General features: G+C 35.4%; 1 protein-coding gene across 3 annotated transcripts in view; it reads right to left on the minus strand.

Moving 5' to 3' along the window:
- Positions 1-17,305, minus strand: part of LOC113526350 (laminin subunit alpha-3) — a 106,087-nt gene that overhangs the window by 12,901 nt on the left and 75,881 nt on the right. For all 3 annotated transcript variants that reach the window (XM_053233138.1, XM_053233137.1, XM_053233139.1), the window contains exons 44-64: positions 16,495-16,589; positions 16,305-16,358; positions 16,065-16,216; positions 15,040-15,150; positions 14,840-14,951; positions 14,454-14,618; positions 13,563-13,759; positions 13,340-13,456; positions 11,644-11,798; positions 10,898-11,039; positions 10,142-10,241; positions 9,821-9,937; positions 9,488-9,673; positions 9,248-9,399; positions 7,504-7,707; positions 6,098-6,246; positions 5,133-5,295; positions 4,906-5,039; positions 3,703-3,847; positions 2,693-2,797; positions 2,359-2,504 (exon numbers count right to left, since the gene is read on the minus strand). In XM_053233138.1, the coding sequence (XP_053089113.1) occupies positions 2,359-2,504; positions 2,693-2,797; positions 3,703-3,847; positions 4,906-5,039; positions 5,133-5,295; positions 6,098-6,246; positions 7,504-7,707; positions 9,248-9,399; positions 9,488-9,673; positions 9,821-9,937; positions 10,142-10,241; positions 10,898-11,039; positions 11,644-11,798; positions 13,340-13,456; positions 13,563-13,759; positions 14,454-14,618; positions 14,840-14,951; positions 15,040-15,150; positions 16,065-16,216; positions 16,305-16,358; positions 16,495-16,589 (2,901 nt within the window). The remainder of the gene's footprint in view (positions 1-2,358; positions 2,505-2,692; positions 2,798-3,702; positions 3,848-4,905; positions 5,040-5,132; positions 5,296-6,097; positions 6,247-7,503; positions 7,708-9,247; positions 9,400-9,487; positions 9,674-9,820; positions 9,938-10,141; positions 10,242-10,897; positions 11,040-11,643; positions 11,799-13,339; positions 13,457-13,562; positions 13,760-14,453; positions 14,619-14,839; positions 14,952-15,039; positions 15,151-16,064; positions 16,217-16,304; positions 16,359-16,494; positions 16,590-17,305) is intronic.

Genomic DNA, 17,305 nt, shown 5'->3' on the forward strand with positions numbered 1-17,305 from the left:
AACCTGGTGGAATAGAATACTAGTAACCTGGGGGAATAGAATACTAGTATCCTGGGAGAATATAATACTAGTAACCTGGTGGAATAGAATACTAGTAACCTGGGGGAATAGAATACTAGTATCCTGGGAGAATATAATACTAGTAAACCTGGTGGAATAGAATACTAGTATCCTGGTGGAATAGAATACTTGTAACCTGGGGGAATAGAATACTAATAACCTGGTGGAATAGAATACTAGTAAACCTGGTGGAATAGAATACTAGTATCCTGGTGGAATAGAATACTTGTAACCTGGGGGAATAGAATACTAATAACCTGGTGGAATAGAATACTAGTATCCTGGTGGAATAGAATACTAGTATCCTGGTGGAATATAATACTAATAACCTGGTGGAATAGAATACTAGTAACCTGGGGGAATAGAATACTAGAATACTAGTATCCTGGGGGAATAGAATACTAGTAACCTGGGGGAATAGAATACTAGAATACTAGTATCCTGGGGGAATAGAATACTAGCAACCTGGGGGAATAGAATACTAGAATACTAGTATCCTGGGGGAATAGAATACTAGCAACCTGGGGGAATAGAATACTAGCAACCTGGGGGAATAGAATACTAGTAACCTGGGGGAATAGAATACTAGTAACCTGGGGGAATAGAATACTGGAATAGAATACTTGTAACCTGGTGGAATAGAATACTAGTAACCTAGGAGAATATAATACTAGTAAACCTGGTGGAATAGAATACTAGAATACTAGTATCCTGGGGGAATAGAATACTAGTAACCTGGTGGAATAGAATACTAGTAACCTGGTGGAATAGAATACTAGTATCCTGGTGGAATAGAATACTAGTAACCTGGTGGAATAGAATACTAGTATCCTGGTGGAATAGAATACTAGTAACCTGGTGGAATAGAATACTAGAATACTAGTATCCTGGTGGAATAGAATACTAGAATACTAGTATCCTGGTGGAATAGAATACTAGTATCCTGGTGGAATAGAATACTAGAATACTAGTATCCTGGTGGAATAGAATACTAGTAACCTGGTGGAATAGAATACTAGAATACTAGTATCCTGGGGGGAATAGAATACTAGTATCCTGGTGGAATAGAATACTAGAATACTAGTATCCTGGTGGAATAGAATACTAGTAACCTGGTGGAATAGAATACTAGAATACTAGTATCCTGGTGGAATAGAATACTAGAATACTAGTATCCTGGTGGAATAGAATACTAGAATACTAGTAACCTGGTGGAATAGAATACTAGAATACTAGTATCCTGGTGGAATAGAATACTAGAATACTAGTAACCTGGGGGGAATAGAATACTAGTAACCTGGTGGAATAGAATACTAGTATCCTGGTGGAATAGAATACTAGTAACCTGGTGGAATAGAATACTAGAATACTAGCATCCTGGGGGGAATAGAATACTAGTAACCTGGTGGAATAGAATACTACTATCCTGGTGGAATAGAATACTAGTATCCTGGTGGAATAGAATACTAGTAACCTGGGGGGAATAGAATACTAGAATACTAGTAACCTGGGGGGAATAGAATACTAGTAACCTGGTGGAATAGAATACTAGTATCCTGGTGGAATAGAATACTAGTATCCTGGTGGAATAGAATACTAGTATCCTGGTGGAATAGAATACTAGTAACCTGGTGGAATAGAATACTAGAATACTAGTATCCTGGGGGGAATAGAATACTAGTATCCTGGTGGAATAGAATACTAGAATACTAGCATCCTGGGGGGAATAGAATACTAGTAACCTGGTGGAATAGAATACTAGTATCCTGGTGGAATAGAATACTAGTAACCTGGTGGAATAGAATACTAGAATACTAGCATCCTGGGGGGAATAGAATACTAGTAACCTGGTGGAATAGAATACTAGTATCCTGGTGGAATAGAATACTAGTAACCTGGTGGAATAGAATACTAGAATACTAGTATCCTGGGGGGAATAGAATACTAGTATCCTGGTGGAATAGAATACTAGCAACCTGGTGGAATAGAATACTAGAATACTAGTATCCTGGGGGGAATAGAATACTAGTATCCTGGTGGAATAGAATACTAGTATCCTGGTGGAATAGAATACTAGTAATCTGGTGGAATAAAAATCAATTTAGATTTCTGTAAAGCTGCTTTGGGACAATGCACTATATTAATAAAATTGAATTGAATTGAGTCTTTCTTTTAACTATTATATGAAGACTTGCCAAACTAAATGCGGTCACAAAGTATTGTACAGGATTTGACTCAAGCTTATGTGGTTCACAGTAAAAATAAAAATAAAACAAACAAACAAAAAAAAAGACAAACCTCCTTCTCAAATCTGAGGGTATGCCACCGATGAAATAGCTGTCAAAATTAGCATAAAAGTATGGACCGTTCACCAACTCCTGGGTTTTTAGCCGGACCCGTGTAACATTAGTTTTACCGTCAAAGAACACCCTGAGCTCCCCGTTCTAAAGAAAGGAGAAGAAACAACAACAACACAATGAAACAAAGTGCAAAATTCAGGAAAGTGCTCTGAGTATGCAAAATATAACCAAGTGCATTTATTCTTTATTTCACATCGGCGTCTTGAAAATGAAAACATACCACCCATAGTATCATGCACTGATGATAAAAAGGTATTAGCATTATGGCCTACCATATCCTCCGGCCTGCTGCTCCTCCTGGTCTCCAGCTGCTTGTCTCCAACTCTGCCACGCAGCACCACGTAGCCATTCTCAAGAGTGATGAGGTAGTATGAGTTCTGCAAAACAGAAGGCAAAAAAAACAAAAAAAAAACATAAGGTTATGGGGACACAACGTTATTAAACGCAAGTAAAACTAAGAGTACTACAATAGAATTGCGATGTAGAGATGCTTAACTGAGCTATTACCATCTACTACAAATTCCACATTTCAGTTCTATACCAAAACACCTGAAATATTCAACAATTGCTCTGGAAGTCTCATTTTTTTTTTTTTTTTTTTTTTTTAATTTTATTTAATTTTTTAAATGTTTTTATTTTTTTTTTTAACACTCATGTGCTTTGTAAACAGCATGTGAGCAATATGACTGAAAATCAGGACAGGTATCGCAGGCAAAAATGATCTATTATATTGAAATTATTATTTTTCATCTCAAGTATTTATAGAAAAAGGAATTATTAATAAAAATACTTTATTTGTATAGCTATTCCATTAATCCATTAATTACCCTGAGCAATAATTTTTTTTTAAGTCTTTTCATATTAAATCACCTACCAAAGAGTTTATTCTTAATTGCTAAATGTTTCCTCAATGTTTTCCCAAAACATAATTTTCCACAGAGTACATCTTGTCATTTCATATATTTTAAATAATTTAGATTTTAAAACATTTTTTTAGTAAGTCAAAATTTGTTATTCTGAGTGAAAAGCATTTGTTGAGAAATGAATCTTTGTAATATGCAAATTGCGTATTTAATCACCAGTTGCATCATTTGCAGTTTTTTATTACATGTTAAAAATTTACACAATATCTTCTGTTAATTTAGATTCTCACATTTCACATTTTATTAAATTAAGAAAAAAACAAACTTTTTAGGGTGTAGTTCCTGGCCATAAAACGGAAATAAATCAGAATTTGATTAAAAAGTGAAGTGCTTTTAAGCGTCCCTGAGGAGAACCTGACCTCATTTCCGATGTACAGGATGATGCCGTCCTTGGCTCGAGTCTCCAATGTCTGGAAGATGCTCAGCAATGTGGGCACCTTTTCGAGCTGCAGCTGAATATAACCCGTGCCTTCAAGGTATTCACCGTCCCCTGGCTGGATGTACCTTGGAATTGAGAGAGAAGCAAGCAGAGAAAAGTACAAAAGTCAGATATTTGGTTTTTGCCACAGACGTACTGAATGCTGGATTCTGATTGGTCAGAAGGTGTTGATTAATTTTCTTAACACGTCGGGTTTTGTACAGCCGACAAGCCATGTAAAGGCATTTTAAAAAGTGTGTAACTATTTTGACAAAACTGTGTTTTGTCTGTTTTTTTTTTTTTTTTTTTTTTTTTAAACATAACCTGCCCCAAAATGAAAACTGTTGCTTCAGAGCTTTTGCACAACACTATATCTAATTAATTAATTAGACATAATTAATTAATTAAGTAAGTAAGTAAGTTTTGAAGATATTCTAATTTTAAATTTATAGCTTGCCATTTCCAGAAAAAAAATGCAAAAAAAAATAATTCTGAGTTTTTGTGAAACACTACATCTAAATAAATAAAAAATTAAAAAACATATAAATTAATAAATAAAGGAAGTTTCGGAGATTCTCATTTTAACTTTATAGTTTGCGACTTCTGGGAAAAATGCTCCAATTTTTTTAAAATTGACGATTCGTATTTATGCAAATCTTCATGTTCATCCAATTAAATGCTCTGTAGAGACATACATGTCCCGCCCCCAGACAAGCATGGTTTGTTGGTGCATTTGTCGGCGCTCAGCAAAAAAGCTGAGCATCTTTCCCACACATTATTGCCTTTTCTAACCATCCCTTGCTTGAAAAAAAGGCAGAGGTGATGTTTTACTTTTCGGAAGTGTTTTTTTTTTTTTTTTTTACTTTTCGGAAGTGTTTGCTCTTGTTAAAATCTTCACTATGCTCCATATCTATCTAGCTTGCTAAGCTACTCCTAGGTTTGTTTAGATACAGTGTGGGTATGGCGAATCTTTGAATGCTATTGGCTGCTTTGTAAATCAGTCAAGCATTCTGACTTCCTGTTTCAGACTTGCTGCCTTTCTACATTACATGTAACTATAAACGGATAAAATGGATGTTAGCATTGGTAAACTGATGTGGTATAAGAGGAATAAAACACTTCAGGACTGTCACTGTTTTCTTACCTCTTACACGGCGTCTGTAAGGTGACATTCTCAGGTCCCAGTGACTTAAAGTTGTACAGACTTATTAACCTCTCATTAAACATGTTGAACTCAATGCAGCCCTGGTATCCGGGATAATTAAGAGGTGCTGGAGGCTAAACAGAGGAGAGTCATTTGAACTTTAAAAAAAAAAGAAATTGTTTTGCATATCAAACGCAGCATTCATTACATGCAGTAAACACACTTACAGTGAAGTCTTTCGGGTAGCCTCCTACGTAGAAGACCGCTTCACTGGGGTGGAGGTTCAGCAGGTTATGAAGCGCGTCTCCCTGCGCAGAGCTTGGGACTTCTGGGTCTGGTTTATTTGTCGTGAATAGCTTCGTGAGATTGACCTGGACGTCTTCGTAAATCCTAAAGACGTAAGAGACGAGTGAAGCAAAACAGAGGAATGAATATTCATTTCATTTTACTCAAATTCAGAGAGGGAATTCAACCCTCACATGATCTGGAATCTGATGCACTAGAAAGTAGGATAAAATAAAAATGATATGCTTGATATCTCTAATGTGACTCGTTATTAACTGACTCCATTTTCTCCACGGTTTCTAAATTGTTTTTTTTAATATACAATATAAACAACATTGGGGAAATATGACATTTGGAAAATGTGATATATTACATTAATATTCCTACAGAGGTTTGGACCACTTTGTATCATACTATATTTTCATAAACATGCCCACTGTGGAAGTTACACCTATGAAAATACCTGCTAGGTCTGGCTTTCCTGCTTGACTTTATACTTTTCGATTGTAAATAGATTCCATAAGCGCACTTCCACCAAGTCTTCGCTTATTTCCTGTTTTATTATTACATTATTATCAGTCATCACTGGTCTCGTCTGAGACGTATTTCTATGTTTTTGCGTATTTCTACCTTCTGTGTTGTGGTTTTCTTACGAAGTCTTGTCATGATTTCCATGCAAAACTTAAAAGTCTTAGTTGATCCAGAGACTTTTTTGGTTTCTTGTGGTTTTCTAGTTATGACCCCTTTCTATTCCTTCTTAGATACTAATTTTAATCTCTTAATTTATGATGGATTTATTTATAGAGTACAAAAAACTTGACAATACACTGTCAATTATCTCAACACTCTGCTATCAGTGTTTCAGTAATGTGAAAAAAAAAGTGATGGAAGTGTGCGGCGGCCCAACCTGCGCACATCCACTTTATCGAAGAAGATCCGATCTGGTTTCGACAGCGTGATGTCCATCGACTTGATCTCCTTAATAATGCCGTCCAGCTTGTAAACGAAATAGAGGACGTTGTCTCTCAGAGCCATGCCGAGGTAGTCCTTAGTCGCCTGCGGGATAAAGTGTTTTAAAATGACTTTCTAAACAAGAAACTTTAATTACAATGGAAAAAAAAATACTTTTAAGGTCATAGTTACTGTATATTACAAGGATGCATGTCATTTTGTAACAATACATAAAAACTGGGATGAAGATATATTTGAATTATGGGTATTTTTCCAACACAGGGTTTGGGTTTGTGGGATATCCAGCGTTGGTTCATGCATCACCATTTTAGGCTTTCAGAAAAAACACAGTGTATGCTATACTACAAAAATGAAACAACATTGTGTTTATCACGTCTACTTCACTACTTTGTTAATATGTAAGGTATAAAACACTTGACTTTGGGGTGTGCTGTTACAGGAAAATAATCAAGGATGTATAACATGGCACATAGCTTTCAATAACAGCATCTCCTTAAATGTTTTATTCCATTAATTAACTCCAATAATTCATAATTAGTGGAACCAATAATTCCATTTTTTTAATTGAAGAATGCCACGTCATACATTTTAACAGTTTATAGTTACAGATTGGAGAATTAAACAGTGTTGTGGTCTAAAATAGTTTAAGTTTAAATAGTTTGAACAGTTTAAATCGTTACTCCCTGTTAGTTTATCTGAGCCTCTTTTGTCTTTCAATGAAAGAGCTTCCTATCCGTTTAGTGATGAGGGGCTGTTTCTTTTTGCTGATGACATTTGTTGTAACTAGCTTGTCCATTTTAATTTAAAGCAGTCAGAGACGAGTCATATGAGTGTTTAGCCTTAAACGAGGTCTGAGTAAAATTCATAAGTATTCATAAACCTCTTTCAAATAAATATTTCCAATTAGACGTGCATTTCAGCACATTATGAAACATATCACCAACACCCCTGTGTTGAGAATTTTATTTAAACGGACAACAATAAAACATGAATTATGTGCATTACTCTTTGCTGTTTATAGCCCCGCCCTCTTGTTTGATGGACAGCTAAGATCTTGCCACTTTTCTGAGGAGCCATGAATGCTCGTTTTAGAAGCTCTTCTGACTCAGCGGAAACCATGATCAGGTAGTGAGCATTACGCCAGGGAAGAACTTACAGAACAGTATGTGGACTAGACAAGAGCGATTCCTCATCTTGACATCATGATATCTGTCTCTTGGCGATGAGGACAGGTCACCAGAGTGTCATACAAGCTCTGGTGTTAGGCATGTATAACGAACTCAACCCTGAACGGTCCATGTGCAGCGCATACGGTGTTAGGACTAAAAAGATTTCACTCACGTCCTTGTGGCCGAGGTAGAGAACGAACAGATTGCCATTGTCTCTGGTGCCCTGGCGACGCCGGCGTCTGCCGTCCCCTCGGACCTCGGATTCGGGACGCTGCAGGAGGAGACTCATCGCCGTGTAGGCTCTCAGGTCATCCAGGGTTCGAGGGAGTCGCAGCTCCACGTGCTCCAAACCAGTGAATTTCATGGGCACAGGAACCTGCCAGGGATTCAGAAGCATGGCATTAATATAGCAACACGTGTGATGTGGACACTGACACTAACACTGATGTTATTACTGAGCAGTTCAGTCGCTGTCCAAACTCACCGCCCACCTCTGTGATTGGTCAGGAGAGACGTGTGGGACAGAAACACGTCGCGGCATAGTGAATATTTGTTTCGTTTCCATAGTGAGGTGGAAGTGTTGTTACGTTTAATCAACTAGCTTGTAATTAAAGAAACTACTTTATAGAGATAAACACTACATCATTTTAATTTCTTAACAAAAACTACGTGGTTCTGAACTGAAAAGCAGCTTTTTGGTTCAACTCGGTACAATGTAGCTGTTTATACAGAATCAGCGGAGAGAGATTATCTTTTATCTTAACTATATTTTTTAAATCGTTGCACATTTAATATTAAATTATACAAAACTGGAGATGAGTCATATGAGTGTTTAAACAAGCTTACAGTAAAGTGAATTATGCAGGAGGTTAATGACTGTGTTAAACTGTATTATGTTTTAGAGTTTACTCAGAACATGATTCAGTAAATTCTGTATAATCTTCCTCTACTAGCTGGAGCAGGTACGATAAGATCCTCATCTCAGCTAAAGCGCCACCATTTCATTTATACAAACAATAAAATGTATTTTTCCCTTTTTTCACTACTTGCTGTTTAATGCCCCACCCACTTGTTTGATAGAAAGCTAAGATTGTCCAACTGTTATAAAATTGCAATAAAATTTGTGTCAGGAGGTGCTGACGGTGGCCCAAGGCACAAAACTAGTCATTTTTACCAAAAGAAACAAAAAAGGAAGTAAATTTTAAATAAAATGAGTCAACTTTTTAAAAAGAAGTCAACTTTAAATAAAAAGAGTCAACTTTAACCAAAAAGAGTCAACTTTAACCAAAAAGAGTCAACTTTAACCAAAAAGAGTCAACTTTAAATAAAAAGAATCAACTTTAACCAAAAAGAATCAACTTTAACCAAAAAGAATCAACTTTAAATAAAATGAGTCAACTTTAAAAAAGTCAACTTTAACCAAAGAGAGTCAACTTTAAATAAAAAGAGTCATCTTTAATCAAAAAGAGTCAACTTTAAATAAAAAGAATCAACTTTAACCAAAAAGAGTCAACTTTAAATAAAAAGAATCAACTTTAACCAAAAAGAGTCAACTTTAAATAAAATGAGTCAACTTTAAAACAGTCAACTTTAAATAAAGTCAGCTTTAAATAAAAAGAGTCAACTTTAAATAGAGTCACCTTTAAAGAGTTAATTGAAAAGAATTAATTTTAAATAAAAAAGAGTCAACATTACATAAAATAAGTCATGTTTCAATAAAAAAATCTTTTTTAAAGTTGACTCATTCTATTCATAGTTTACTTCTTCTATCTAGAGTGGAAACTTAACATAACACAAGTTTTATTTATTTTAAATCATATTTATTGTATTTGTTTATCTATTTATTGGTGCCTTGCTCTTCAGGTCCACTGTACTGTCAGACCGATGCTAACTGTGCCTTTGAGCAGTGGTCTTACCCTGTTAGCGGCGCTGCGTGCTTGCTCGATCAGCTCTTTAATGTGCATGATGTTGTAGGATATGTTGTTGTTGGGGTCAATTTCAGAGCTCAGCTTCTCCACCTGAGTGAATTTATCCAGCAGCGACGGGATCGAGTTGCTCAGGTTTTTCACTGTGTGTGGGGAAAATAAGTCGGCTTCATCACCACGCGCTGATCATTTCATTTAACATAAAAGCAAAATGGAGGAATTTCCACTCACCGGCCATGTCCACGTCATCGAGTATGCGGTTGATGTTGGCCTGGTCTGGAGATCCGCTGGCGTTTTGCGCTTTAATAGCGTTGATTTCTGCGTTTATGTCCTGCAGCTTGTTCATCGTGTCGCTGGCTGAGGCGTTCGCTGCTTGCGCTGTTCTCTTGGCTATATCGATCATCGTAGCAATGTCATCTGTGTGAAGAGAGGAAATGGGGTTAGGAAACAGTATGAAGAGCTTATAATGTGTGAATTCAGGAGATAAACACAACTCTATGATTACAGTAAATAAATGTTTTATGTTATTATCTTGGTTTTATTATTTGAAACTGTCTGTCCTGCCTCTCTGAATGTCGTTCAGATCATTGTTGATGTCACGCAGATCTTTCTCCAGCTGGGTTTTCTTCTTCTGGGCGTCGTCCAAACGCTGCTGATGCTCCTTCAGGTCATTTGTTAGCTCTGACGTTAAAAAAAAAAAAAAAAGATAAATACTCCACATGATTCACATGAAACTTAAAAATGAAAGCAAATGATGCTAAAGAAAGATAAGATCAAAGCACCTGGATTAACTGCATACTGAGAAATAGTCGGGAAAGTCTGGCGTACAGATTTAACCCCATCGTATAAAATAAAATAAAATAAAATGACTGTATATTTACTCACCTTTCAGATCTTTCTCAGCTTGTTTAGCATCTTTGTGGAGTGATGTGCCTTGGTCTTTCAGATCCTTTGCCCTTTTGCTTATATCACCCCGAGTGGCATCCTATAAATAAATAAATAAATAGATAAATAAATGACATCGTTTGAGAATGTTATTATTAATTTAAAGGTGATTTGGTGGAAACTAACTTACTTTAACATTACTTTTGCATTTTGCTTTTTACTTTTTCAACTTTCTTACTCTTATTTACTTATTTTTTGCTTATCTTTTTATTTTACTCATTTACTTTCTTACTTAATTTTTACTTACTTTTTTATTTGTTTACTTTTTTAACTTTTACTTATTTACTTTCTCGCTTACTAACTTCCTTACTTAATTTTTTTTACTGATCTTCTTATTTTACTTATTTATTTTCTAACTTACCTGTTTTAATAATTTTTTATGGTCATATTTTACTTATTTCATTTGTTTACATTTTTAAGCTATTTTTTACATATTCTTTCTTTCCTTTACTTACTTTTTGATTTACCTTTTCAATTTCTTACTTAATTTCTTTTTTGCTTATTTATCTTTTTTAACATAATTACTTACTTTTAATGTTTTACGTACTCATTGCTAGATGATAACTGCACACACACTCACACACACTCACACACTCACACTCATACTCACATAGTGGAAACTATAAAAACTTGATTTTCAGCTAAAACGTGAACGTAAAACGCTGAAACTTTATGAGTGGTTTCCTCTATTCTTACGTTCAGTGCCTTGTCAGCTGCCTCCTTGGCCTTCTTTGCTGCCTCCTCGGCTGCCTTGATTGCCTCTGTGATGTTTCTGTAGGCGTCGACAGCGGCGAGGGCGTCCTTTACGTCGGCTCGGCCGCTCGAGTTCTGTATGGCCCTGAAGAGGAGGAAAAAAACACACACACACACACACACACACACAATAAGAACCTCAGCATGTGTAGCAGTACTGTCTGGTATAGTCTAGCAGCCTTTTATCATCTTAGAGATGATAAAACAGCTCTGAATTCAAAAGAAATCCAGATCTGAAGTCTCACGTCTCAGTCTCATGGAAAGCCCCTGATGGAGACTTTCATTATGAAAAGAGTTAAATGTAGCAACGAGATGACGAGATTAAGACAACTCTGATAACAATCTGTAATCGAGGTCAAAAGATCAGACAAAAAAAGAAATACTGTTTAATGCTTAAACTTAAAGAGCTTGTTCTATGGACAGAACACACAGAGGCCATGTTGGAGTGATATTTCTACACAATCCTGCATGATGGACATGAACTGACAGGAGAGATCCACGTCGTACGTCTACCGTGAGCGGAGGGAGAGTGACCGTATCTCACACGCATCTCACTCCGCCACATCCATCTTTTTTTTTTTTTCCAGCAGGCAGACCTGGGTCATGTTTCATTACACCCTGAGCCGTCCTGTTACAACATGTCACTCAGACTAAACAGGTTCAATACAAGCAAATGAAAGGTTCCTTACTGCTGGAGCTCGTTAGCCAGCTTGTTGAGCAGAGCGGCGTGATCCTCGGCGTCCTTCACCAGCCCCTGCAGAGCCGCCGTCTGCGAGATGCTGTTCACTCGGTTCGTCAGCTTGGTCTTCGCTCCGTCCAGCTCTGCAGCGAGCTCCTCATATTCCTGTGAGGAAATATCAGAAATAAACAAACAAACCAAAAAAAAAAAGAAGTTTACGAAAGAACAGAACAAAACCATCGGAAAGAGCTTGCGTGTTTGATTCAGGATAAGCTCTGAGATATTATTTACAATGCAATTTATTTTTATTTATCATATTTTATTTATCATTATTTACTTTTTTCCTTACTCAGTTACTTTCTCACCTAATTTTATGGTTACGTTTATATTTACTTACTTTACATTTTTATTCATCTTCTTACTTTTTTACTTTCATTTTTACTTAGTTATACTGCTTAATTTTTAATTACTTTTTATTTATTTATTTATTTATTTACTTCACTTATCATTTTTTATTACTTATCTTTTGGCTTGTACGATTTAGATCACGCTTTGTGATATTTAATTTCAATACATTTTTTTTTACAGTTTTTTTAATAATTTACTTACTGTTTTACTCAGTTACTTTCTCACTTAATTTTTGCTTACTTTATTATTTACTTGCTTTACTTGTTTTTTTTTGTTTATCTTACCTTCTTATTTTACTTATTTACCTTCTTTCTTAACCTTTTTTTTTTTTTACTTACTTTACTTATATTTTTATTTATCTTCTGATTCAGATTAAGCTTTGTGATATTGCAATACAATTTATTTCTTGTATTTCTTTTTTTTTTCTATTTACATTTTTACTTTCTCTGTTGCTTTCTTACTTATTTTTTATTTGCTTCCTTTTGATTTTTATGTTCTTATTGTAATGGTTTACTTTTTTATTTTTATTTTTTTTACATTTGTACTTACTTTTATACTTACTTACTCTCTGCTTAATTTTTGATTACTTTTTTATTTACTTTTTTTTTTACTTGTTTTTGTTTATTTATTTTAATAACTTTTTACTTACTCAGTTCCTTTCTCACTAAATCTTTTCTTACCTTTTATTTATCTTATTTATTTTTTACTTTCACTCATTTACATTGTTACTTACTTCTTTAACTATTTTTTTTTCTTATCTTCTTGTTTTGAAACTTATTTACAGTACCTCTTACTTACTTTTTTACTTATTTGGTCTGATTCAGATTAAGCTCTGTGATATTTAATTGCAATAAACTTTTTTAATTAATGTAAAAAAAAAAAGAGCATCAGTTTTAGAAAATATTTTCTGTGGCATCTAGAATCATTTTTAATTATTCAGTAAGTAATTTTTTTTCAGTAAGTCACTGAGTGTATTGTCCATTATTGTATCATTCTTATTTAAATCAATAGCAGCAGGTGTGTTTTTTGGAAGAAACCAGTCGCAGCTCGTGTGAATTCCCCACCCTGAGTTAAACCACACTTAATGAGATATAAACTAAAAAAACACAACTTTAGCGCAAGTGGCTTAATTCTATTGTGACTGCTTGCTTTCAGTTGTGCATTTTCCTTTACTTAAAAGAAAAGCAGAGGCAGCTGCAAAGCCAATAACGCCTGTGAACTCAGAGACAGTCAGGCATTTTGCAGGATTCTGGATCATAAATAAGAAAAAAATTGCGTGCGCATTCCCGAGACGCTACCTTCTTGCTGTCACTGAGCATCTTCAGCAGGTCCTCAACATCCTTTAGCTGCTGCTTTGCCATAGCGATGTCGTTCTCCACGTTGTTCTTCTCTTTCTCCAAAGTGTTAATCCGTTTCTACGGGTGGAAACATGACAGGTGAAGATTTTACTACTAATCTTTATTTTATTCAGTAAAGAGCTGGAGGGAATGTGTGAGCAGGCGAGACGTTGCGCATTCGCACCAGCTGATCGTTGAGGGTCTGAGCGTTGTGTGTGTTCTGCTCGTTGGCTTTCTTCACCGTCTCATTAGCTTCCTTGAGAGCCTTTTCCAGCTCCTTTAGCTTGTCTTCGTAGTCCTTCAGAAGGCTCCTGATCCTGTTGGCTGCTTCCTGGTTCTGATTAAACTGTTTTGTGCAGTTGTTCTTGATGTAATCTAGGACTGCAGTGCACACACACACACACACACACACACACACAATAAGATTATTATATCTTTCCTATAATACTGTCCCAAAGGTATAAACTTGCGTCACTCATAGTGGCTAAATAGCAGCAAAAGCACAAGAAACTACTACAGTGTTTGCATTTATTGCTGTTACTCTACACTTGTGTGTATTTTCCTATAGAAAACATTAGCACATAGCACATAACAGCTAGGAAACCAGCTTGCATTGGTCCAGAAATTCATTAACAACAGCTAAGCTAGCTTTGTAGCTAAACGTTTCCATGGTTACCATGTTTTTATCCTCTAAACATTTCGCAAGAGATCACAAACTGATTTTTTTATTTGCAGTTACTCGCTAACTCGGCATAGTTAACGTTTTAAATAGCGTTAGCCCAGGTTTAAATTCATCACTGGGTTTCTTTGGGCAGAATTTGAACCAAAAGCTAATTCTACAGTACATTTTGTTTAATCGCTTGCTAACTTTACTGCTTTAATATCTTTAGCTAGTCTGTTTAAACAGGGTTAGCTTCTGTTTAATCCAAATATCAGTCTATATAATTAGAATAAGCCTTGTAATAATAATTATTGAAATTGTAATTATTGACTCCACTCTGAGAACCAAGACAAAAGAAAAAAAAAGAAAGATAAACCCTGTGTGTTAACATGGCAGGCTGGTAAATTGACGTACGTTTCTTCGCCTCGTCCAGTTCCTTCTCCGCTGCATCCTTCTGAGGTTTGAAGCTCCTTTCCTGCATCACCCGCACCAGCCGCTCGGCCTCCTTCAGCAGTTTGTCTGCGTCTCCTGAAGGCAGAGTGCCGTCCAGTGACGGATTGCTCAACTGCTTCAGGAGCTCTGAGAGACGAAGGACACGTCATCAACATCCTGGTTCTTGTAGCTAGCATCAGTGTTCCATCAGTGACAGAATGACAGCACATGGTACAAAGGGTGTCTCCAAATGATGTTTAAACCTCTGACACTATTTCACTCTAACACAAAATGTGATGCCTTGGTTGAAAATAAGTTAAAGTTCTCTCTGTGTGTGTGTGTGTGTGTGTGTGTGTGTGTGTGTATACCTTGGATTTTCTTGAGAATGTCCAGCACCTGGCTGTTGAGATCTGTCGCTTTTTGGTGAGTCTTCTCTACATTTTTCACCACCTTTTCGGCCTCGTCTGACCTCTTCTCAGCCTTGTATAAAAAAATAAATAAAAAGATTAAAATGATGATAATATTTCACTACAGCCTTTTTTTCAAATAGTCCTTAAAAAGAGCATACCTCCTGTTTCAGCTTGTTAATGTCTAGAGTCAGAGTGCGTACGTCTTGCTCCAGCTCCGTCACTTTAGGCCTTAGCTTTTCCACGTCAGCTGTGTAAGTTATCACCATGTTCTGAGAAAACAGTATTTCAGTATTTCAGTTCTGTTCGCTTGGTACATGGACGTGAAGCGAAACTAAAAAAAAAAACTAAAATACCTTCACTTCAGTGTGGTAGTCCAAAACAAAAAAAACTGTTTCATAAATTATTTGGCCAAAAATATACAAATTTTGTTAGACTGAAAAGGATATCAATTTATTTAGCTCAAATTTTTTTAAAAACTGGAATGAACTAAAAAATGATCTTACAAATTATTTAGCTGACAATTAACTAAATTTGAAAAAGTGGAAAATTGACTAATTTTTTTAGAAATTAGTCAAAAAATTAGAACTAATTATTTTTTTTTAAATCTAGAATAATTTAGTCAAAATTTTCTCAAGACTAAAAAGCAGTTACATAAATTTTTGGTTATTAGTCAATAATTATAACTCAAATATTGAATTATTTTTCTAGCAAAAAAAAATCAAATTGGACAAATTCTTCTAGACTAAAAAGATTTAATAAATAGATTTGGTCAAAAGTAAATTTTTTAGATTAAAAAACTCTTATTTTCAAGACTAAAAAGTAGAAGTTTAGTTCATTTAATTTAGGTCTTAATTATTATTTTTATCGACTAATTTTGAAGTCTGAAAAAAATGAATATGGATTAATTTTTCTAGACTAAAAAAGAATTTTATTTACTAATAAATTATTTACTAATAAATAGCCTGATTTTTCTAGACTAATCTGTGGTTATGCGTCACTGAGCAACTTGTGTAACGATCACGCATGGATACCAAAACATTCAGGAAATAATTGCTTCTTACTGCGTAAGTTTTGTTTTTGTTGAAAAGTTGGTTAAACTTCTGAGAAAACGGTATTTCAGTATTTCAGTTCTGTTCGCTTGGTACACGGACGTGAAGCGAAACTAAAAAAAATAATAAAATACCTTCACTTCAGTGATGGCCTTCTCGAGTTCTTTAAGACGCTGATAAGCCTCGGAGCTGGAATTGACCGTATCCAGCTGCGCCTTGAGCCGCTCCAGCTCAACATCGAGCAGCTCCAGCTCGTTTAGTAAGGTCTGAGCGCAGCTGTCACATTCTGAGAGACAGACCCAGATAACCATCATGCTGGTTTTCACACACATGAATTCCTCTGAACAAAGACAGCAGAGTTAAGAGCACTGTACCTGTACATTCCTCTGCAGGGTTTGTGTCTTTAGGGTCCTGTATGTAATTGCACACTGGAAGAGAAGGATCATTCATAAATGTCATTCTCTAGGCCTGTTTGAGTGACAATTCAAATTTCTTCATATAATAATACAGCTCTGAAAAGACTGTTAGCGCGATTTGGATTCTGCACGGCGTAGACAATGGTACCTCCGGTGGTGGGTGAGCAGGAGTTCCCGTTGCAGTTGCATGGCTGACATCTGCCTCCATATTCCTCAGGTCTGCCAAAATATCCAGGAGCACACCTGAGGAAAACATTTCCATTTACACACTCTGGTCAGCATTTAACATGATATCAGGAACAAGTATAACATATCTGTAAGAAAGTTTAGAAAAATCAAAGAAAAAAAATCAAAGAAAAATCATAGAACGATCTCAGATAGCATCTCGAAACATATGTAAGCAAAAACAACCAATCAAGCTATACAAAAGACCAAAGAAAGAAGATTGTTTTTGGATTATATTTTTATTTTTTATTTTTTTTTTGATGATGATGACGAAGATTCTGGGTTTTTTATGATATGCTTTTCATGATTTTAGTGTTTTTTTAATTATTTTTTTTTAATATTATTTTATGATAAAATTTTTTTATGATTCTGTATTTTTGGATGATTCTGGGGTTTTTTTTGAGGATGATTTGGGGTTTTTTTTGATGAAATTTGCTTTGGGGATGATACTTTTTTTATGATTCTTTGGTTTTATTTTGGGGACAATTCTGGCTTTTTTTTTTTGATGATTCAGGGTTTTTCTTCAATGATTCTGTTTTTTTTTTTGATTCTGGGGGGGGGGGGGGGATGGGAAGTTTCAAGGTTTTTTTTGGTTAGTTCAGATTTTTTTTTTTATCATTGTTTTCTTCTGGATGATTTTGGGTTTTTTTCAGCTTTTTCATGAATTCTGTTTTTTTACACTACAGTGCAGTATATCATCATAAATCACCTATTTGAAACACGCCTCATGTTTA

This window comes from Pangasianodon hypophthalmus, chromosome 4, assembly GCF_027358585.1.
Source record: "Pangasianodon hypophthalmus isolate fPanHyp1 chromosome 4, fPanHyp1.pri, whole genome shotgun sequence".
Lineage (NCBI taxonomy): Eukaryota > Metazoa > Chordata > Actinopteri > Siluriformes > Pangasiidae > Pangasianodon > Pangasianodon hypophthalmus.